Source organism: Notolabrus celidotus, chromosome 12, assembly GCF_009762535.1.
Source record: "Notolabrus celidotus isolate fNotCel1 chromosome 12, fNotCel1.pri, whole genome shotgun sequence".
NCBI classification, from domain to species: Eukaryota; Metazoa; Chordata; class Actinopteri; order Labriformes; family Labridae; genus Notolabrus; species Notolabrus celidotus.
Genome location: NC_048283.1, coordinates 4,065,643 through 4,089,577, shown reverse-complemented (window position 1 = coordinate 4,089,577; position 23,935 = coordinate 4,065,643). Strand labels below are relative to the sequence as shown.

The 23,935-nt window shown below is 40.8% G+C and overlaps 1 protein-coding gene across 2 annotated transcripts in view; it reads right to left on the bottom strand.

Moving 5' to 3' along the window:
- etv1 (ETS variant transcription factor 1) overlaps positions 1–23,935 on the bottom strand; it is a 33,030-nt gene that overhangs the window by 8,950 nt on the left and 145 nt on the right. For both annotated transcript variants that reach the window (XM_034698141.1, XM_034698140.1), the window contains exons 2-10: positions 22,540–22,677; positions 19,950–20,176; positions 19,563–19,686; positions 19,016–19,106; positions 18,649–18,696; positions 13,936–13,989; positions 6,816–6,945; positions 5,211–5,399; positions 3,718–3,965 (exon numbers count right to left, since the gene is read on the bottom strand). In XM_034698141.1, the coding sequence (XP_034554032.1) occupies positions 3,718–3,965; positions 5,211–5,399; positions 6,816–6,945; positions 13,936–13,989; positions 18,649–18,696; positions 19,016–19,106; positions 19,563–19,607 (805 nt within the window). In that variant the 5' untranslated portion in view covers positions 19,608–19,686; positions 19,950–20,176; positions 22,540–22,677. The remainder of the gene's footprint in view (positions 1–3,717; positions 3,966–5,210; positions 5,400–6,815; positions 6,946–13,935; positions 13,990–18,648; positions 18,697–19,015; positions 19,107–19,562; positions 19,687–19,949; positions 20,177–22,539; positions 22,678–23,935) is intronic.

Here is a 23,935-nt window from a genome sequence, read left to right as displayed (position 1 = left end):
GGTGTTAAAGGGCCCGAAGGCAGCATTAAGAACACTATCTCAGTTATCTGAGAGCAGTCAAAGCCTGTTCACTCAATGCACCACTGGCTCTGATTAAAGAATAAGCCCTCCAGCGTCGGCCTCGCGATGGCTCCCAGCCACAGGGCCAGCTCACTATATCACACTGCTAATACTCGCTCCCAGCGTCTCCACTCAGAGGAAGATTTACTACAGAATAAAATGCAGCGCTCGTGTGAAAACACAAGCTGACATGATGTAATTTTTGTCATAATGTGAGGGCTTAAGATGAAGATTTCACACACTGTTTAAGATCACAACCACTCGATATTGTCTCACTCTGATGGAAAGAAATGTTGTTTTCTAACATCTTAATCTGGTTTGATCCAACATGGAGACTCTAGTTTATGATTTACAGTTTTAGTTCTTTCATATAAAAAGTTTTTTGCCCTACTTTGTCTCTGAGCTCTTTGCATAGGCTTAAAGTGGGCGGGGCTTGTCTGGGAAAGGGTGGTCATTGGAAGCTCCACCCACAAAATGAATGGCGTGCATGGAAGAGGACTCTTACAACTTAAAGCTAGGGTTGGTAGTCAAGGAAAACTTCCATGAATTTGAATGTAGCATTTCCTTAGGACTCCGTCTAACCCTTCCCCCCCCTCCCCTAGGAGCTCCTCCAAAACTACGAGCGCCGCTGATTCGCGACCATATGATCGTGACTGATTCAAAACCAAACTACGTCAACTCATGTCTCACTCAGTGGTAAGAAAACACCAAAACATTCTCATAGTGAAAGTTAAAAACACAAACAAACAAACATGAAATGTACGCTTTGCAGGAGGCGGGCAGAACGACAGGACGGGATTTGATTGGTTTCATGATTTGGCTCCTGATGGCAGGGATTGGTTGGTGTTTTCCCAGGTTTACTCCGGCTGTAGATGGAGCCTTTTTTTCGCTCTTTTTTAAGAACACATTATGTATTGATTACCATCGGGACATAAAGATCATTTTAACCAGTATAACAAAAAGTGGATCTAAATCTGACTACAAACCCCAGCTTTAAATCACAGCGAAAAAGTACTTTTACTCAGAAGTAAACAGGACTTTTACCTGTAACAGATTATTATCATGTTGTATTTTTGCTGCTTTATGCAAATTATCTGAGAGCTGGATCAACCAGGGCCCACATGTTCATAAACTCTGCTTGCTGTTTAGAGATGCTTTGCAACAGAAGTCAAGCTTGCAGGAGTGGTAACATTTAATTTGCAAAATATGAATTTTTTATTTAATTTTTATTTTTTTTTGCCTATATTGACAGGATAGCTGAAGAGAGACAGGATATGTTGGGAGTAGAGAGTGGGGGAAGACATGCAGCAAATGGTTGACCGACTGGGAGTAGAACCGGCGACTTCTGTGACGAGGACTGTGGCATATAAAATTTAAATGTTTAAAGTGTTTGCTGTATGTTTTTTTTGATTGTAACTGTTCTGGTTTTTGTTTTGTTTTTAACTCTGTAAAGCACTTTGAATTGCTCTTTGTATGAATGGTGCTTTATAAATAAACTTGCCTTGCCTTGTCTCTATACGTGGGGCGCTTGGACCGCTTTTCCACCAGCGCCCCTCAAAATATGAATTTCTAAGATTTCTTCTATCTTGTCCAATCCTGGGTTCAGTCATCTTTATATCTGAGCTGCATTTTTGAGCCATTTTTAAAACTAATATCTCAATTAAAGGCAGTAATTTCAATGATTTGTACTTATCAGGTGATTTAACCCTTAAAGACGTAGACCATTTTTTGGGAGCGCCAGACTCTCCTGAATTTATTTTGAATACACTGAATGAGACAAATGTGGTATCAATGGAAAGCTGAGAATGTCTGCTGTAACTGAGTTATGAAAGCTTGTTGATAGGATTAGCAGTTCAAAAGTTACCAAACATTTAAGAACAAGTAGCCGGCGGCGGCTGTCAGTCTTTGAGGGTTAAAACACGCTCAATCACATAAAGCTCTAAACACTACTTTTGTGCAGGAGCTGATATTTACAGCATCGTTTACAGTCCACCATGTACTGCGTATGTCAGAACCTCCTACAACACAGACATGAAAAAAAGCTCTGAACAGGTTACAAAGTGAATGTTCAATAAACAGACTGAGGCCCTTCATTTAGGCCCATAAACATTTCTCTGAACTTCATCAAAGTAATGGGCTCCAGGAGGAAATTGCTGCTAATGAAATTACCAGCTCCCCTCCCATCCTCCTCCAACAGGCCTGCTCCAGTCAACATGCTGCACCGCTAATAAATCCGCCCTGATGCTCCATCATGATGTACTGTACTGTACTGTAGTGAACCCAACACTATAAAACAGATACATCTCCTATCTCTCTCTTTATTTATCATCTGCAACGTGCACTTTGACCTTTACTGAGTCAGAGTAGGTCTCTGTATTCATTATAAGCTAAGAATGCAATTATAATTTACAGCTGCACTCATCATCACTGAGGAAATGTCTGCTGTTAAATAACTGAGTTGATAGCTTTGATTTGTCAGGCAAGAAATGTTGATAATTAGACACATGCCTCTTAAATGTGATAATTTGCTGTTATTTAGTAATTAAATGATGAAATTAACATTATTTCATGGTTTAGACTAGCTCTACAAAAATGACAAACTCATGATTTCACTTTTGGACTATAAGAACTGTTAAATAATATGATATCGTCATGATTTTTTTTTGCATTAGCACCAACCCTGTCATGGAAATAGTTGAAGGCAAATATGTACATTCCTTTCTTTTTCTAAACAGGCTTTAAGGAGCTGATAAGGTGCTCCACATCAGACAACTGTACATGAAATTAAAAGCAGAAAGTACCTGAAACATTAACTCTAGGAGGAACACCCTAAAAAGATAAATACCTCTTATTGTCAGCTGCAGACACAATCTTTAGATTGTCCTCTGCTAATGTGCGACAACCTGGCAGCTACAGAGACTGCATGTTTGTCGAGAAATAAAAGCTTTGAGCTCTAAACACTGAGCTTTTTCTGGACGAATTTAGCGTTGTTAATTAGTGTGTGGAGACCACACTGTTGTGAGACTGTAACACGTCTGTGACGACACTGGAAAGTGACAAACACACTAAAGTTCACAGCTTCTTCTCAGGGAGAAGCTGCAGCTCCGAACCAGGCGGCTGGTTTGAAAACAAAGAAGATCTGAAGTGAAAGAGGCCCTCAGTGTCTTTCTAGAACTCATGGCCCCTGAGAGGAGTCTGCTTTTCTCCCTGACTGCTCACACAGCCTCTCCTGCAGCTCTGCCCCTCCTGGGTCTTCTCTCTGTCGCCTTGTGAATGAACCAGTGGCCCAGCGTATGTTCATTCATGTCCTGATGTAGCCTCAGGCTCCGCTGAGGCCGTGGGCTGATGATTAGCTCTCTTTGCTCTGTAACTGAGGGGAGCGGACAGGCGTGGGAGGGCGGATTTTTGGATTGCGACCAGGCATACCCCTCCCTCCCCCTCCCACCCTCTCTTTTCTATTAGAGCTCCACAGGAAATGGCGACCGGGCGCAGACACCCGGCCCAACCAGATCCTCTGCACTAATAATGGGCAAACTCAATAAACGCCTCCCCCCCCTCCCTCCTCTCATGTCTTCTCCCATTCCTGAAATGATCGCAGGCTCTTTTACTTCCCAGAGATGTCAAAGATACAGAACAGCATGTTTTCACTCCTCTCACCTGAGTCGTAGGTGAAATCTCTCGGCTCCTGTTTGATCATCATGCTGGGAGGGTACGCGTGGGGTAGAGGTGCCCCCATCATGGCCGGGTGCTCGAACAGGGGGTCGGGATACTCCTGCTTGAAGCCTTGCGGAGGGAAGGGGATGTTGGGCTCAGACATCTGCCGGTGGTAGATGGGCCGGCTGTCCCGAGTCATCGTCGGCGGGGAGGGGAACGAGTGACACGGCTCTGAGAGCTGACGACGAAATCTGAGGACCATCACAGAAAACCAGTAGATTAATTTAGAGACTGACACGAAGACTTTATTTGATCTACTCTGACTTAAGCTGCAGAGGACCGCAAGGACAAACAAAGGAATACATGCATGATGTTCGTTCATTAGAAAACCTCACAAGACTCTCTTATAAGCTTTCATGATCAAATAAATGTAGATGTTAAGATGCAACTTAAAGCTAAACTGTAAACATAATTTTCTTGACTAATTAATTAACATGCTTGTCACATTTTCAGATCTCTCCTCCTTGCTTTTTTTTGCCAAGAACCCCAAAATGTTCAGTTTATGACAACAGAAAACCAGAGAACAAAACTCTCATGATTTGAAAGCTCATAAAAGAGAATGTTTTGGAATTGTTTTGCAAAATGACGGATTATTATATCCAAAATATTTGCTGATGATTGTTTCATCAGTTGACTGAAGTTCTAGTATTTTCAGTAATCTTGTTCTTTTCACTGTTCCCAAGTCGAGGAATAAGAAAGAGAGAAAGTAGCATGAAAATAAGTGTGAAATTAAAAATAGAGGCCCTGACCCGTCTTATGATTTTACAGCAAACATAGTTCATAAGCGTGCATACATGTTGTCTTAGAGAGATGCTCTGCAGAAAGAAATGTTGACTGTAACAACTTCACAGAATATATTTAGGTCAGACGGAGTAAAAGCTGCTGTTGTGCATCCTATGAAGTTCTGCAACCACCATCACAACAGACTCCAGTCTATTTTTATTTGTTCAAATAAGAAAGCTCAGGTTGTGTGATGGTACTTTAAAAAAAAGTCCAACCCAACCTGGGGCTTGTGAGATGAAAAACAGGACAAGACAACTAAAAACAACTCTTTCTTTTCTGTGCTTGAGTCAATAACAGAGTGTTTATTTTCCTTTGTTGGGTAATGTTGTTTGGTTTCATGGAGGAGTGGATGATTTAACCTCAAGAAGAAGAAACCATGAAAAGGTCTTCACTACAGTGGATGTTTCAGGTAATGATGGGTGAGTTTCTATCATAAGGGTTTGATAACACTCCAGTTTCATGGATCTGTTGAAGTCGTCACCACTTTGATATTTGCTTTCTTCTGATCAGAGCTACGTTCCAAGCTCTGCCTCCTCTCCTGTAACTAAACCTCCGATCTACATCTGCTGCGGTGACCTTATTCTAATCTGCTCTCGCTGAAGGCCCCAACATGTAAATGTGATGTAAATGTAAAAGGCTGCAGGCGGCAGTACCTGTGGTCCATAGAGTACGTGTTGTCAGGGAGCGGCTGCGAGGACGGTATGTGGGCGTAGGTCCTGTCTGGTTTGGGAGTCGGGGCCGCCGTGGGTGAGGCATGATGGAGGGGGGACACTGGGGTGCTACAGGGGGGCGTCACTGGGCTGGAGGGCTTCATTCCTGCAGGCTGCTTCTGCTCATAGGCACTGTGGAAACCAGAGGAGAGTTAGATAAGAGTCCTGCACTTATGGAGAGTTTCATCATTAAAAATTGAACGGAGACTTATTAATTCTTTCTTGTGCATCAGATTATGTTGTTGATACAATTTTCACTGCATCAAAAACAGTAGATCTATCTTCAAGGTAATGAATAAAATGATGGAGGCATTTAAGGAGCAGTTTCTAACGTTTATGGAGGAAATTAAACCTTATTTTGTTACACCACTTGATCCTACCTCCCTGTTCAACTCTTTGAACACATTAGAAATAATCCTATAAAGTTAAATGTCACTAAATGTTAGTTTTTGTACTCTAACTTGTTAAATATCTACTTTTTAGATGTTGTTTATCCCCTCTGTAATCATAATGCTCTAATGTTGACACACATTCCCTCTCCCACGCTCTCACTTCTGAATCAAACCTCAGTTCAGAAACACGCTGACTCTCTTGAATGGATATTTTTAAGCATGTCACACCTCCTCTCGGCGTACACAGTGGTGATTCGGATGTAAAAGTAAAGACCTGCCAAGAGTACGACTTTTTTTTTAGTCCCCCTATATGTGCCTGAGTCACCAGGTAAGGAAGTGAATCACACATGATTCACCACTCCAAGATGGCTTGACGAACACAAGGTCATTAAGGCGCACAAATAGGACGAACACGAAGAGTAAAGCAGGACTGATCACAGGGGGGGTCTGAGATAGTGACACATACTGGTGGTGTTTGAAATGCTATGGAAGGGATTGCAACATCATTTTTAGATCAGTATGAAATATAAAACAAGGAAAAATTTATTTTGCACAAAAAGAAAAACAAAGATAAAGATATAAAGTTCTCCATTAAACATCCCTGGAACAAAGGGAATCATGAGTGGTGCGCTTAAACACTCTAATCTCACAGTAAAGCCACTGAAGTAAATAACATACACTGTAATAATAACTCATGTTTACTGTTGCCAATCCAACCTTGTAAAGAAGTATTGTTGAGCTGGTATTATAAGGTAGCATCACCGCTGACCCCTCACACCCTGGACACAAATTCTTCAAACTCCTCCCCTCCGGCAGGCGCTACAGATCACTGTGCGCCAAAACAACCCGCCATAAGAACAGCTATTCAACTATTACCTACATATACTTTTTTAATGTAAAACTACCTCTGCTACTCACCACTGCACTATTATCATATTATGTTTAGCCTGTACATATTAGTCATGCCTATTTGTTGTTCTTTTGTATTTAAAGCTGATGTTATTATTACTATATTTATATTTTTATTTGTATGTCTTATTCGTATGCCTTGTACAAAGAGAGCACAGTTTACCAAGACAAATTCCTTGTGTGTTCAAGCATACCTGGCCGATAAAGCTGATTCTGATTCTGATTCTGATTTTAGGAGTCATGTTACCTGATGTTGTACGGACACTTCTCTCCATACTGGAGCTTGAAGGGTCGCTCCTGACTGCAGTTGGAGCTCAGCTCTGAACACGGGCTGTGCAGCTCCCTCTTGATCTTCAGCTGCAGTCCGTGGAAAGCCACTGCGCAGAGAGAAAGAGGGAAGAGGAACGTAAGATATTGACAGTGAACCGCCTCCAAATAGCATTTACACTAAGCAAAAAAAAATATTTCCTTTAGATGTAGAATCTGTTTGATCAACCTTACATCATCTCATCAGACCATGCATTAAAAACAGGATCAAAAACCACCATGCCTTCAGTAACAGTCATGGATCATGTAACTTATAATTATCCAACATTTAAACCCTTCATCTGAACTTTCAGCGATGCACTCTTGCAGAATAGAAACCTACATGTGTACCTGTACGACCAGATTAAGACAACTCCTGATGTTTGAAGTATAGACGCTGAGTATTCATCAACCAATAGATTTGACATCTCAAGCCGTCACTTCCTTTAAAAACTCTCTCTCAGCCTCATTTCATCATCTTTTATCCTGACAGAGACTCTGTAAGTGAAATATGACAATCATGAAACGGTGTGTGTGTGCGGCGATGCTCTTATAAATCTGCTTTCAGCTGGCTGTCAATACATCCCAGACGACAACAACAAGGCTCATTGATCTGAAGAGAAGAGGGGGGGAGGGGAGGCGGTTGGTGGTGGTTTCTGTGCTCTCTACCTATGGCCTCACAGTGAGCGCGGTGCATCTGAGAGGCCGTTAAGTGCCTGATCAGTCCTGATTAACATCCCATCATCTCCAGTCATGATCAACGCTAATCCGATTGGCTGCGCTGCTGACGAAGACAAAAGTCAGTCAGAATGAAGTCGGGGTTAGGTTTCCTCGCTGATTGCTGTCTCACCGCGACGGCGTGCAAATCAGCGGTGAGACCGTCCCACATCCTTCTTTTAAAAATGAGAGGGGGCCAGTCGTGGGTGAAGCTTTAGGCTGAAGATCGTCCTTTGACTGATGGAAAAATATAGTTTTTCCTGATTCTACTACAGAAACTGACTACAATACTGTATCAGGTACACCAGGAAATACACATCTCCAATACTACACTTTATTAGCTACCCTCAGAAACAGCTTCTTGAAAACAGGAGAACAAACAGCTGTTATTGATGTTTTAACTGCTGCTTTTAAGAGGCAAAGAAAAGGCAGATTTCAGGTTAATTATCACCCAAAGAAGCAAAGATGAAGTGTTACGTTAGTCCAGGCCAGCAAAATGTTTTCCTTATGGCTGCATCAATTCAATAATTAAAGATTAAGTAGTTTCATGTTAAATCTGTGTTTAAAGATACAAAAATGTTTGATCACAGCAGTATTTAAAATACCAAAGTCATGGCGTCTGATTTCTATTAAGGAGGAAAAGATGGTCCCCAAACATCTTCGTATAAAAACAAAGAAACCCTGAATGAGAGAGGAAGTCCTTTCACTCCTGGTCCAGCTGAAGTGCAAACATTTTGACATCTGATGACCCAAAAAGCCTTAAATCTGTGCTTTGGGACTGTTATTTTCTGGACAGGAGCGTCTCTCCGGCTGTGAGAGGAGGATGTTTCGGGGACTTTTCTCACGGCTGACTGACAGCTGCCGTACGAGCAGGGGTCGATCTGCCAACACCCCATCTGACGCACAGCAGAGCCCCTGGGGGACGGGCCACACGGGCCCGGTGTGACAAAGCTCAGGGGTTGTTCGCAGCCCTCGCTGGGGGCCTGACCTTTCCGGGTCATCGATCGGAGGTCAAAGAGACACTTCCTGAGGGGAGACCTTTGACGACGCCGGCGTGGCGAAGCCTCGTTAACAGCTTATGGAGTCAAAACAATACCTTTGTTTTTTTTGTCGAGATCACAATCAGCTTCCCTGTAATTACTCACAAGAATAAACATACTTGTGTTTCTTCTGTAAGTTAAGTACACGAGTTAACCCCTCAGTGAGTTCTGGTTTGCAGCTCTCCACATGCTCATCTTCTTCCTTCAACACTCAATCAATGCAATGCTCTGGTTATTAAATTTCCATTCAAAATGTATGAGTAATGGCAATAAAAACACAGCGTTTAGCAACAAGCGTCACATCACCTGCTAACAACGGCTTCACGTGTGCAGCAGCGCGGGGCCTTAAATTAGAAATGGAAATGTCACAATAGATTTGGTCTGTGGGGTGCCAAGGTACACAAATCAATAGCGAGGGCACTGCCTCTGACTGAAAGAGAGACTTCCTTTTTAGTCCAGAATGTCATGCCCATCACGGCTTGATTGCTCTCATTATCTACATATTGATTGAGGTGGTGGGGTGTTTAAAAGAAGAAGCAGTTAGAACAATTACTGCCTCTATTTTGAATGCAAATGTTTTCTTGTTTTTTTTTTTTTTTCCCTGTGCTATTAAGTCAAATATTCTGTCATTTTCTTTGGTCTTTGAGGAAGTTATTCAATAACAGCTTCACTCTGAATGGAATAAACAACAATTCTCTGTTTCATGAACGTCATTCATGCAAAGACTGATTATTTTAAAAGCTAACAACAATATTTGGTTCAGAGAAATCAATTGGAACAGCCTTTTTCTTTCAATTCTCCTCACTCCAAATGTTGTGTACTCTCAGAAACACTATGAGAAAAATACAATTCTTTGTTTCAGGCGAGCTACGTCAGGAAAGATTACATTTTCTTACATAACCCCATTTATTTATATGTTTCATTACATTTACAGTTATCTGGTACATTATCTATGAACTCTGAGCCAAAGAAATGTATTCTCAGGTATGTTACATGTCTACATGTAATTTATTATTTAGATATGTTGTGTGTTTTGAGCCACAGGATGTAAAAATAAACATTAAATTGTTTGTTTGAGTCAGGTCAGTCATGCATAAAGGAAATATCTACACATTTAGTTTTACACTTCTCATAAAATGTAATATTTTTTCTTACTTCCAAGCTTCTGAAAATCCTTTTAGCACATTATGAAAAAACTATTGGCCCAAATGTTGCATATTGTCCGGTACTATATATCAAAAATAAATATATTTTACTTTTCTTGGTGACGTATTTATAAAAAGGGAGATTTAATTACTTATTTTAAAATTTGCTATGAATCATGTTTTAATTATTTTGTTATTTCCTGAGGTTTTTTTCAATTCTTCTGTATGTTATCTTTTGTTGTATGTTCTTTGTTTGTGTTAAGTAGGTCATGCATATAAGGAAAGGTAAACTAAGATAGTTTTATGGTTTCAAATAAAATTTGGTGCAAAAATGACAACCCTTCTTGTGCATTATCAAGGAAATCTTGGCCCGTAATGTTGTTTCCTCAGGAGCAACATGTTAGAAATGTAGTTCTATGTTTTTTTCAGGTGATATTATATCATAAATATTTACCAAATGATTTACTTTCTTCTAATGTGCATCAAATTATTCTTTTTTCCTGATATTTGAATCTACATTTAATCTACATTATCTCTGAAAAGCTGTCCCCAAAGCTGTTTTCTCAGGTATGTGATGTGAAAATTGTAAGTCTATTTCTGTTCCAGGTAAATCACGCATAAAAGGAAATATTTACTGAGTAATTTCACATTCTTCTAAAAGCTGTTGTTCTTATCATTCATTTACTTTACAGCCATTTTCCTGCCAATCCTCTAAGTACATTATCAAAGAACTCTTGGCCCTGAACGTTGTGTTTTCTCAGGTACAAAGAGTGTGTTTTGGCAGAACCTCCAGCCTACGTTTGGCAGATATTTCTCCAGTCCATTCATAAAAAAATACAGGTCTTTTGGCAGCAGCGAAAAACCTTCCATTCCATTTTCACCTACTGTAGGTGCTCGCCTTTGCTGTTAAATGATGGAGGCTGGGATCTGCCGGTAACGTGTGGCCTCATTTTACACCTCCTCTACTGCGTTCGTTCCCTGCTAAGTTATGCTAATGGTAAGCATCTGTGATGGAGTTTGAGACAAAGAAAAATTCTCCTTCTCCTCCTTCAGCCTGAGGACACTTTCGCTCCGAGGCCGCTCACATGCTGCTTCTGTGCTGCATGGATGGAGAGTGCGAAGTCGACATTGAGGGAAACTGTCATGGCTTCCAGAGAGGTGATAAATCTGAGAGCATGGAGATATGGAATAACACTTTTCCTCTTCTTCTTCTCCTTTCTTTCTTTTTTTTCTGTTTCCACCTTTAATTCTGAAGCTAGCTGAACAATATGCCAAAGCATTTAAAAATGTTAGAATAATGACACTTTACAAATGCTCCAGTTTAGTGAAGCAGGCGTTCAAATAATGACGCAAAAATCAATAAATACGAAAACTGGTAGCAAAATATGAAATCACGACCGTACGGATATTTAAAAAAAAGGGAACCAGGGATATTTGTGACTTTTATTTTTGTGAGTATGCGATTCAGTTCATGTTTTTGCATATTTAATGATCCAGTTTGCTAAAAACATGGTTCTTTAATTAACTAGACCAATTATAAATATATTAGAATTAAAAAAGTGTGCGTATTGTTGCCACACTTCCTGTTTTGCTTCTAGCTAGCCACCAATTACGCCAACAAGAGACCCATTATTCAGTTACAGGAAGCTTTGCATTTGGTTTGAATGATAATTCATGAAGATGTGATTTAAAACCGACAAGTTGATTTTTAAATAAAGAGCAAAAAAATTCATGGCAAATAAGATTTAATTTAGTAATTTAGCCGGGACTAACGAAAGAGCTAAATTGTTCTAAAGTGGCGTATTGATGTAAAAGAAAATCGCTTTCTCTATTTTTTACGAATCCAACATAAATATGAAAAACAACCAAGCTTAACATGTTTTCTCAATATGATATGCAAAGCAGCCAAACTCAGGCGTTTAAAGACTTGCAGTAGATATATATTATTCTATAATTTCACAGATTGTCCCTTTAATTTTCAATATGGCACAAAAGATTTCCTTAAACGCAGCACTGAAGTTTTAAAGCATATAAAATAGAAGAATGATGCACTTGGTGGATACTGTAACCTCCTTTTTCTGCATCAATGAGGAGGTTATAGTAAACTGTCAGGTTTATCCTTAAAGTGTTAGTTGCTTTCTTTCAGTGATGACTTCCACTAAACCTAATCAGTAACTTCCCCTCTTCTCTCTCCTTCCTTACACACCTTCCTCTCTTTGCTCCCAACTTCTAAAAACCTGCTAAATCTCTACATCTTTATCTCCGTCCCCGTGTCTCACCGTCCGCCCCTCCACCTCACGGCTCGGTGAAACCCATATGGGAGAGCTGCCGGCTGGGATGCCTGCTCGAGCGCCCAACCACGGTGCCCTCACCCTCCCGCCATCTGTCAGCGCCTCTCCAGTCTGCTGCGGGTTTGCCAACAGGACAATTCAGATGGTCAGCAGTCTCCTGCCACCGCGGCCACCCACCCCGGCTACCTCTGAAGGACAACGGGACAGTCTCTGTGACCTCTGGTTCTCTGCTGTACGCCGCAACCATCCTCCATATTGGACTTTAGGGTAAGGTGATTCAGACGCAGGGGTCAGGTTGGTTAGCTTTACTGATGTGGCGTGCACGGAAAAATGAAGAACCGAATCAGACGAGAGAAACCTGAGAGGTACAATCATCTAAAGCACCATACTGCCGCCTATTACCAAATTATGATTCAGTCTGTGGAGAGGAAGCTGCAAAATATGGCTCTTAAAAAAACTAATTCATAAAAAATATGCAACTGTATCTAAAAAAAATGTAATCCAAGAGGAACAGATATTTTTCTAAGGTGACCAACACTCTTCCTGTCAGGCTAAGGTCATCATATTTCCATTTTAAGGTCATAAAGAAAAGAGAGAGAGGATTTGACTTACAGGAAGTTTAAAGGTCTGCAATGCAGCTCAATGTCACAGCTATTTTCCCTAAATCTCATCCAAATGTTTCCTTTGATGGCTGTAATCTTACAGCGTACCATAAAACAAAGAGGCTAACTTCCTCTTCTTCCTTTTGTCCAACTCTGCTCCCAGGTTAAAGGGCGTTGAGGACGTAGGGAAGACTTGTTTTGTGGCTTTTCTCACAGTTTCATGGGCGTTTTGGCTCCTCTGAAAGACATGTGCTCGCTCAGGTTCCCACTGAGCTCCACTCACTCCATTTCTGTCCTCACCTTGGCACTACTTCCTCCAGAAGTGGACCGTGCCAAGTCACCAGTCACCGTGTGCAACCAGCGTGCACAAACCAGGTGAAATACGATTAGCTGCATCGCCCTTAGAGCTGCGAAACTGAAATCTGCTCAGGTCAGGGGACGGAGGTTTGAATGAAACTTTTCCAGAGTATTCTTAGAAACTGAATATAGTAAAAAAAAAAAAAGCAGAGGAATCATCCTTTTTATGCTGCAAAATCCTGGATGAAGATTGGGGAGTGAACCAGAAGGCCAACAGACCTTAAAGTGAAAAAAGATAAATGTGCTATTGACTAATATTACCCTGCCGGATTTAGAAAATCTAACCACACTGGATGGTTTACACAAAAAGAACCTCAAGGAGAGGTCACCCGGGAGCATTTTTTAAAGATTTTATTTAAAAAAAATTCAAAACAGCCATCATTTGACAGCAGTTTGGCCTACCGGGATATAAAAATATCACTTTAACACCCTGAAAAAAAACTGCCACAATATTTTGATGTTTATGCAAATAAATCACGGTGCAATAATATCTCAGTGGTGGTGAGAGGTGCAGGGGGAACAGAAGGAAGTGAGAGAGAGTGATAGAGACAGGTAGAGAGAAAGAGAGAGAGAGAGAGAGAGAGAGAGAGAGGGAGAGAGAGAGAGACACCCCCCTACCCATGCACCTGTCTGTGGACCCGCAAGACTGCTGCAGCTCTCCAGAGAGCACTTGTGCGAGCAAAGGTGAGGCTACTTAGAGACACGGAAAAACACACACCGCCACATGCACACTCCCAATGCACAAACACACAGGTGGATAGGAGTGAAAACACACACACACACACACACACACCACAGATGTTGACACAATCCCAAAACAGGAGCATTAACAGCATAAACACACTCACTCACACACACACACACACACACACACACAAAGTAAAAAGAGCAGCGTGGTCTTGTACTCACAGTTTTCAGTCTGGAAGTCTGGAACGAACTGCTCGTCATTGTCGGGAACTTGAGCTACAGACACAAAAAGAGAAGAAGAAGAAGAAAGGGGATGATTGTTTCTGATGTTGATGGACAACGCTGCATTGATCACAGCTCCCAGCAGGCCGATAGACTCCTCTAGCAAACCGTCTCCAGGGGATATGAGCTCGGCCTATCCCGGCATTGTTTGCTCCTGCTGTCTGTTAAAGAACAACAGACGCTGAAAAAATATGTACTACAGGAAAATCAGGGGCGAGGAGGTTCATCAGTGTTTCTGCCGTTTTAAATGTGCATTAATGTGTTTTATTATATTCTTTAACAGCCTCAGGGTCATGATGAAAGTTTGTCCTCTTTGCGAGTCATTTTTCTGTCTTTTGGTAATTTTGCAACTTGTGAAAAAATACAATTAGATTGACTTTTCACTGTTTGTTTTTAAAACAAGCACCTTTTTCTATTTTTTAAATCATGAAATTTTTTTTTGGCAAAAGAACCATCAATACAATACAATTGCAGCGACTGAGGAACTCTCAATACTTACACACAACGTCCCTCAGAAGGAGAAGATTGTGCGTGATTGTAATTATTAAAGCCTGAGCGTTTCAGGACTTTTGTTGTTTGCTAAAAACTAAACAAATCAAAATTTCAAGTTTTTCTTTCAATATTCAAACACTCATATCCCAAAAAAAAGAAACAAGTTGAATTTGTTGTAGATTTAATATAATAATAAAAAAAAACATCTATCTATTGCCCACTGTAGAAAAACCCTTTGAGTTTAAGCACTGCACCAAAAATAAATATGCAACAAAATCCCTGCAACATAACTCTTACATGTTAAGCAGGTTTTTCATCATCTACTGAATATTTAGTCTGATGGTCCACATTCTCCAATCAGTGAGGGGTATAAGGCTTCGCTTTAGGTGTCAATCCACCTCCTGACTCCACTTCCTGAGGTCGCCTTGTCCATTGACTGCTCCACAGCCTCGGCTCTCGCTCTTTGCCAGCAGCCAAACACCCATTGTTAACTGTATCTAATTGGCTTCCTCCCCACTGCTGAATCCACCTGTACCTACCGAGCCAGGTCTGTTCCAAACCTTCCACCGCCTCACCTGCGCCTCAAAACGCCCCCTGCACCCAGGTTAATGCTAAAATAATGAAGCCTCGACTCCAATTAAGCGTGTACATATTTATATCACACATATTTACTCTTGGTGACAGCGCTCCACGTCCCTCAAGTTTAACTCTCTGGCGAAAGGCAAAGGGAGATTTAAATGTGTCATTAGCACGTCTATTTATACGCGCAATGAGGTGGATCCTCATTATCACAGAATCAGTAACATGTACCGACATGTCTGGAGATCTTCAGAAAAATCTCTGATTTTCCATTTTTGTCACTCTTGTTATGATCGGGGTGTTTTTTTCTTGCAGGAGGTGTGAATTGAGGAGAGTAAACAATCAGCGGATGAAGAGGAGAAATTGCTGCATATTTTCCAACAATGTCAAGCAGGTGAAGAGAACAGCAAACAAAGAGGCAGAAATTAGTTCACGCCAGATTATGCTGTATAGTTAAATCTATCAACGCTTGTATTGTAAGCAGCTTTTCCAGATGTGTGTTTTTTTTTTTAGCTTTGTTAAATTACTGCTGAGAACTTGCTCTGCTGCTTCACTTTGTGGCATGCTTTTTTAGGAGAGTCACAGCATCAACATTTCAAGAGTATTTTCATGAAAAAGAGACATAAAGAAAATTCCCTACTACATGTCTCTTATCACATTTTCCTTTTTTCTCTTCGGTATTCAAAACCACAACTTTCAAATCTTTCAAACAACGAAAAGTACAAAGAAAACCTGAGAACCGAACTAAGAGAAAGCCCTCATCTCATGACAACTGCACAGACAATTTTTGCAGGAACTTCAGTAAACAAACTTGGAAGAGGACAAAGAGAGGAGAGATGAAAAAAAGGGAAACAAAAAAAAAGAAGGAGGCAGCAGCAGCATCAGTGTATGTGTCCAAAAGGAAGTACAGCACAGGATGGATGAGTCACCGGCCTCAGTCTGTGAATGAGCCAGCTGATCCCTGCAACAAACTCCTGGGGAGAACGGCAGAGCTGGAAATCTGCCGCCATTCACAAAACAAAGAAAAACAGAGAGAGAGAGAGAGGCAGAAGAATAGAAGGGGAAAAGGAGTGAGGATGAAAAGGGAGAAGTTGTAAAGGCTGTAAACACAAGGCCTGAGCAGGAGAGACTCTGAGACGGCTCGGTGGGCAAGTTTTAAACATTTAAATTGAAGGGTCTGTTTCTGTAATTTCAAGCACAAATTATAATTTCAGCAGGAGACTGTTTTAATGTAGATTATTATACGAGCGAAAGTTAGAAAAGTACCGTTTAAGTGAGAAATCTCTAACAGATAAGACTTTTTTTTCAAAGCTAAAAGGTTCTTAAATCCATGCTGGGAGGAGGAAGAGAGCAGAGTAGTTTCTGGGTGTCAAAATACGTCTTTTAGCAGACGAACGCCCTCAACGTCTCGTCGTCTGAGTCGGAAATTCAGTCTGTCTCTCATAATTCGTCCTCTTGTTCCAATTACCTGAACTAATAAATCTTAGAAATGGGGAGGTATTCCTTTTCATCCTAATGGACAGGAAGTCATTCATTAAATCTACAGTCTTGAAGCGTACATCATCACATTGATCCATGACAGGCAGAACTGTAATCTTTAACAGTAATACCTCTTATCAGCCGCCGCCGTCTCTTTTCTCACTTTGGATACTGAAATATTTAAATCGTGTCTTATTCTTTTACACGCCCTGCGGTGCGTGCCGCGCCACCTTCTAATCTAACTGCTGCTCACAGCCCGGCTCAACTACTCCAATATCTGTTTCAAAAGCATACTTTTCATTTTTTTTAAAAGCTTTGGATTTCCACTGCGAGCATTTTGAAAAGTGTTTAAAGAATAGATGGAGCCCATAAATGATTGAGAGTCTTATTCACCTGTGTGAAAGGAGCAAGATAAAATTTCTCCAGACACTTCTCCAGGTAATGTTTGAGCACTCAATCCTTATTCTAAAAAAAAGTTGGTTCACTTGAGAGTCCTGCTTTAGACTTGAATGATGACTGACTCCAGAGCGCTCACTGAAATGTTTCAAATATTTTTTGGAGGGCAGGCTGTCTTTTTATTCCTGCACTGCTGTGACTGAAGAATACATATTTAAAAAATACAAATTCTTATTTACTTTTTATTCATATAAAGTAGATTTCAGTTTTACAATTAATACATTTAGAAGATGTGAGATTATAAAGTAGGAATCAATTAGTTGTTATAAATTCTAAGCTGCTATGTTTTAATGAAAGGACTAAAAATAACCCTAAAGTAATTTTACTCCTTCAAACAGATTTTTCTAAAGTACTCTGTTCCTCACTCTGACTTAAAAATACATTTTTCAAAATTAAAGAAAATTTTGTTACATTTAAATTTAGGTTAGTATTTTCTTACAACACCGTATGCATGCCAACACGGTGTACCCACTGTTGGAGCAGTCTAGTGTTACTATTTTTACAAAGTGGCATAAAAACTTAATTTCTCTCTCAGTGCTGCCGTCCAATTTCAGATAAAAGAGTAGAAATTTGTTTTACTTTTAAGATTTATGTCAACTACATGCAAAAAGATAATCTAAATCAAACTTCACATGGAACATTGTGCTCTCACACTGACTGACTTTTCATAATTCAAAATTTTCACTGACATAGCAAATCACAAACTACATCCAAGTGTTTAGAAAATCTTCTGCTTTTCACTCCCTACCTCTAGAAAATAGCAGACTCTAGTTAAGTATGAACTTCCAGGCTACCTGCAATATTCAAAGCAAGTTCTTTTTATAGTGAGACACCGATTTTAGAGTCTAGCTTTTAAAGCCGGGTGGCACATGCACATAAAAACACGTCACAGTCAAAAAAACAGGAACAATATTCAACACTAACCAAAACTTCGGTGCTGCAGACACGATGGAAAGAGGACACTCGCGCTTAAATCCTGAAGCATCACGTCTCGGTAAGACCACAATGAGCAAGTCTTGCCATCAGAGAAAAAAAAATATTAAAAAGAAAAAAAATGGGTAACTATTTTTAGGGAAAAAAAGTTGCTTTGAGAGATGGATTCAGATGTTTTGGAGGTCTGCAATTTAAAAAAATTATAGATCCATTCTTTTTTTTTGAGCCGCCAAGAAATGAAATTGAAGAAGACAAGGTGATGGTACAGCTGGAGAAGATAGAGAGGTGTGCTGAGAGGAAGCACAGGGAGAGAGAGAGAGAGAGAGGGGAGAGAGAGAGGGAGCAGTTGAGAGAGAAAGAGAGAGAGCTGGTAGCAGAGCTCTGGTGGAGGTGGAGGTGGCGGCGGCGGCTGCTGGCGTGCAGCGTGTTAGCTCCTGCCAAAAGCAGAAGAGACAGTGAGCGTCGGAGAGTCTTCTCCTGGTAATTTGTGATGACACTCTCTGGGTAGAGCCTCCTCGGTCTCCCTCAAGACCCCTCGCTCACAGTCTCTAATGTATGCATGACACACAAGGTGCCTCTTCCACACAGGCTTTTAATTGGACTGCGACGCTAGGCAAGTAACTCCAGGCTGCTTTTTTCTCCCCCCTTCACAACCATTTTTTACCCATCTCTCCTCCTTTTTTCCTTCTACTGCTCGAGATTTAAAACACTTACCTTCTGCGAGCCAAGTCTCCTGCAGCTGACTGAGGTCCTGGAAGAGCTCTGAAAGGGGGGGAACAAAGCAGAGCAACAAGGCTTTAAAGCAGTTAAAAAACACAGTCATAGCCCAGGAGAGGCATCAGAGACAACGGAGTTCATTACAGCGGGGTGATATGCCCGTCTGAGCTGCTGGAGCTCAGTGCAGCTAATAACAAGTCAATTTGTGTGTCTGACCACTGACAGAGGCTTGTGAGAATCATCACAGGCTGCTGTGTTGTAATTGAGATTCTCTAGTTAGCAGCGCAGGTGGCCACAAACCAATTGAATTTTGCTAAATGTTTAGAAGCCGTGAAATTAACTTCTCCCTCTGCCCTCTGCTTACCTTCAGTGTCCAGAGCCAGGTCGGACTTAATGAATTTTCTCTTTCTGTCATGTGCTGGCCTCTGGCAGCTTGTTGTCTTTTCTTGCGGCTTCTGCAAGAGAGAGAGAGACAGAAAAAAAAAAAAGACACAAATCAATTTTTTTCTCACAGGAGCAGTGATTCTGTTGTTGGCTGCAGCTCAAGTGCAACTGAAAGAGCCTGAATGAGCCACTCATTGATGCCTCACACACTTCTAACAGCAAAAGGAACCTGCGCTTCAGATATAATTAACAAGTTGTAACATGGTGCATAACCAATATCACTGTGTATAGCAGTAGGCACCTTGTTTAGCTGTTTATCTTTGATGATTAAATGAAACTTAAACGGTCCCTGAGGAGGAATGAGTCTTGGCAGCAGCAGGGAAGGGAGAGAGAGAGAGATGAGATCAGAAGAAAGAGAGCGCGTTAGAGAGAGGAACAGACATTTACAACAATAAAAGATGATGTGAGAGATCTGCTTCTGATGTCTGATTTTGCCTCCAAGTTTTTCTTAGCCAGGTTTAACTCACTTTGGAGTTACAGTAAGGCACTCTCTGGTCGTGAAATCCATCCATTCTGCGCTGCTGCTGCTGCTGCTGTGGCTTTAATTGACGCGCGGTCTGCAGCAGTCTCCTTTCTGTTCTGTCCGGCCACCTTTCAAAAAGAGTGAGTATTTATAACACAGCACATGCATGAAAGGAGTTGAACTCATGGAAGCACAGTGCAGGAACCTCGTGCTGCTCTTATGAGACCAACATTACCGACAACACCTCCAGGCGAGGCTGCAAAGTTAAGTTGACAATCTGCAAATTCTCGTGCGTAAACGCGCGGCGCGTTGAGCTGGAGGTGCGCAGAGACATGTTTTTTACACCACACAGCATACACTTTGGCACATAGAGTATGGAAAAAACTGTTACCTAGCGACCTCGCTTTCATCCGCGTTCAGAAGGGGGCACAGAGGCGGCTGAAGGATCTCCACAGTCCCCGGCTGCTGCCTGCGCTTCTCTCCCCGCTCACTGTGTTGCTTTTCGAGCGGCTTGGCATCGCCTCCCGGGGCCTCCCATGGAAACAAGGCGCACTCCGCTTCCTATTGGTTGTCAATGTCTTTCAGTGGATCAGATTGCTGGCAGTCAATCACGCACGGCTGCAGGCAGTAAGCACCGGACAAGTCCGTGGCATCAAGGAGGCTTAACACACACACTCTTCTTTTCAGATTTGGACTTATTTTGGATGCAACAAAACTTCTGCGTAATCTTTCATGCTTTTAAAGTTACACTTCTGCACATGCACACCCCCTCCCTTACCAGTGGAGGACAGTAACAAAGTAAATGTACTTAAGTTCTGCACTTAAAGGCACTATGAGGAGTTTTGAACTGGCTGAGAAACAGACTGAAACCAACACTGATGCCTCTTTATGACATTTAATAACAAACAAAACCATAAAGAACAACACTAATACCTTCTCTGCTGTCATTTTTAATGCCTTTAACCACTCAGAGGGGGTAGGTATCAGACCGCATGATTGACATTTGGCTTTAAAAACATAATTTTTTGGCTGTTTTCATGGCAAATAATCACATTGAGTGATAAATCTGGTTGTTAAAAGACAGCAGGGTGAGGTTTTTGTTGAAAACACTACTTTTGCATGTACAGAACAAGAGATAAGAGGTATCACTTTGTCCACAATGGGGTGCCAAAATTGATAGAAATCAAAAGTTCCTCACAGCAGCTTTAAAGGCCCTGTAAGGAGTTTTGAACTGGCTGAGAAACAGACTGAAAATGATACCGATGCCTCTTTATGACCTTTAATAACAAACAAGACCATCAGCAGCAACACTGACACCTTCTCTGGTGTCATTTTTAATGCCTGAAACCGCCCTGAGGGGGTAGGTGTCAGACCAGATGATGGCCATCTTGCTTCAGAAACAGCCTTTAGTTGAGTGTTTTCATGGAAAATAATCACATTGCCTGATAAAGTTGACTGTTAAAAAACAACAGGATGAGTTTTTTTGTTGAAAACACTACTTTTGCATGTAAAAGACAAGAGATAAGAAGTATCACTTTGTCCACAAGGGGGCGCCAGAATCAATACAAAACAAAAGTTCCTCACAGCAGCTTTAAGTACATTTTTTGAGTGTCTGTAGTTTACTTGAGTATTATTTTTTTGGGATACTTATTACTTTTACTCCACTAAATTCAGAAGACAACCTACTTTTTACTCCACTACATTTCTATCAAAGTGCTCTAGTTACTCACTACTTTAGCTTTGAAGTCAGCTCATGAATTTCCTTCTCTTTTCAGAAATCTGATCCCTAAGGTAGTAAAATGTGCTTGTGTAGTTCTGCTTGTCTCAGTGGTTTAGCCATACACAGGGGCGTGTCCAGAACTTTTTGACCAGTGTGGCCCAACTGAGGCTCTCACATTGGCAGGGGTGGCCAGTGCATTTACAAATAAATAACATTCACCCTTTCTGTCTTCACAACATACTTTCATTAAAGTATTAAATAGTTGTTATATTCCCTTTGACTTAAAAAAAAAAAACATGACAAAGTGGCATAAATCTTCTGAGCTTAATTCTTTAAGGACTCACGAAAGATGTTTTTTAAAGTCACATTTGATGGCACTAATAAAGAAATCTACTGTCAGCCTTTTAACTCATCCTAAATTATAGATTTTAACAGAAACCCCATCTTTGACAAGGCAAGCAGCAAATCATAGTTTAGGATTTTGGGGTGGCCAATTGGATTTCAAGGGATGCCAGTGCCACCCTTGGCCACCCCTCTGGACCCGCCACTGGCCATACTTGTATATTGTGCGTCTCCACCGTTGAACGTGAAGCAAACACAGAGCAAATTTCACTCAGATCAGGCAGTTCATTTAGAGGTGGTAATGATGGCTATAATTCTCCACCTGAGCACCCATGTCCATATCTTCAGCCCGTGTTAGAAGTTTATGAAATGAAGAATGATGCGTATGGTTTGAAATGTTCTCCCTGTTTCCCACTCTGCTCAAACATACAAACATTCACAGTCCAACCTGAGAAAGTTGAACTTCTTAACATTTGTTTCATTCCAGATGAACATTTCAAACTAAGTCGTCTGTGCTTGGAGTAACTTAGTGTCTGTTTTTATTCCATGGTATAGTTTTTAGAGATTTCAAGTAATGGTTTCTAAATAAATATAATGTAACAGAATGTACTCCTGTGTTTCTTGACTGCCATCATGCTTTGTGAAAATACAAGGTTTTGAGATTTTTTAAGAAGTACTTTGAATATTTCAGTATTTTTAAAAGGAAGTACTTCAGTACTTTAACTTAAGTAATAATTTGACTGAACAACTTTCACTTGTATTGGAGTAATGTTTGACCAGGAGGATCTATACTCTGACTTAAGTAATAAAGCTGTGTACTTTGTCCACCTCCTCCCTTACCCAGTCCTGTCTTACGCTCTCTCTCTTGCATAAAGTCTGCACACACACACACACACACACACACATACACACTCCTCACTCCTCTCCCGGTCAAGTTTGTGTCCATGGTAACTGTGTTTTGAAGAGACTCCAGAGGGACCAGAGGAAGAGCCAGCTCTCACCGCTCCTGTAAGGGATACATTGTTGGGAGTGCCGAAGCCCCGCGGAAGGCACTGACCTGGAAGAGAAACACAGGTCACACAACTGAGGACAGCATCCCAAAAAAAGCCCTTCAAACCACTTTCTAACACACACTATGCCCATACAATGACTGCACCATCCGGAAGTTGGTGTAGCTTAAAAGTAAGGACGTTTTCTTAAAGCTAAATAAAGAAAAAGCTTACCACAATTATCATATTCCTCACAATACATGAATCAAGTTTTCAATGTAATCTTTCATACAACTTATACTGTTAATATGAGAACTCAAAACAAAGCTATGAATAGAGCAACATGTTAGCAATAAGACTATAGTTAATGAGCTATACTGACTACTTATGGTTGTCAGGTATTTTCATTTTTGATTTTTATAATTGACTGCTATAGCATTTTTGTTTTATGGATAACGTGTGATTTTAAATAATTGTTTTTCTTATTTTTGTTTTGTTATGTGGACCCCAGGAAGACTAGCAACCACACTGTGGAAGCTAATGGGGATCCCAATAAAGAATAAAGGCTAGCTCACTAGCTAGCTAACTTCGAACTCCAGCTAAGCTAACACAGTAGCCTAGCTAATTAACTATACTGACTACTATTTGGTTGTCAGGCTAGCTTACTAGCTAGCTAACTTCCAACTCCAGCTAAGCTAATACAGTAGCCTAGCTTATTAACTATACTGACTACTATTCTAGCTAACTTCAAAACCCAGCTAAGCTAAGCTAACACAGTAGCCTAGCCAATTAACTACATGAACTACTATTTGGTTGTCAGGCTAGCTTACTAGCTATCTAACTTTATACAACAGCTAAGCTAACACAGTAGCCTTACTAATTAACTATAATGACTACTATTTGGTTGTCAGGCTAGCCTACTGGCTAGCTAACTTCCAACTCCAGCTAAGCTAATACAGTAGCCTAGCTTATTAACTATACTGACTACTATTCTAGCTGACTTCAAAACCCAGCTAAGCTAAGCTAACACAGTAGCCTAGCTAATTAACTACACTGATTACTGTTTGGTTGTCAGGCTAGCTTACTAGCCAGCTAACTTCAAACCCCAGTTAAGCTAACACAGTAGCCTGGCTAATGAACCTTAGTGACTACTTTTTGGTAAGTAAACTTTTTGGTTGTCAGGATAACTTACTAGCTAGCTAACTTTGAAACTTGTTTAAGCTAATACAGTAGTTTGGCTAATTAGGCTACTGGTCAGAAACAGAGTAAATACAAAAACAAGTCCCAAGAATTGAACTAATTGTTGATACCTTGAATTTAAATCAT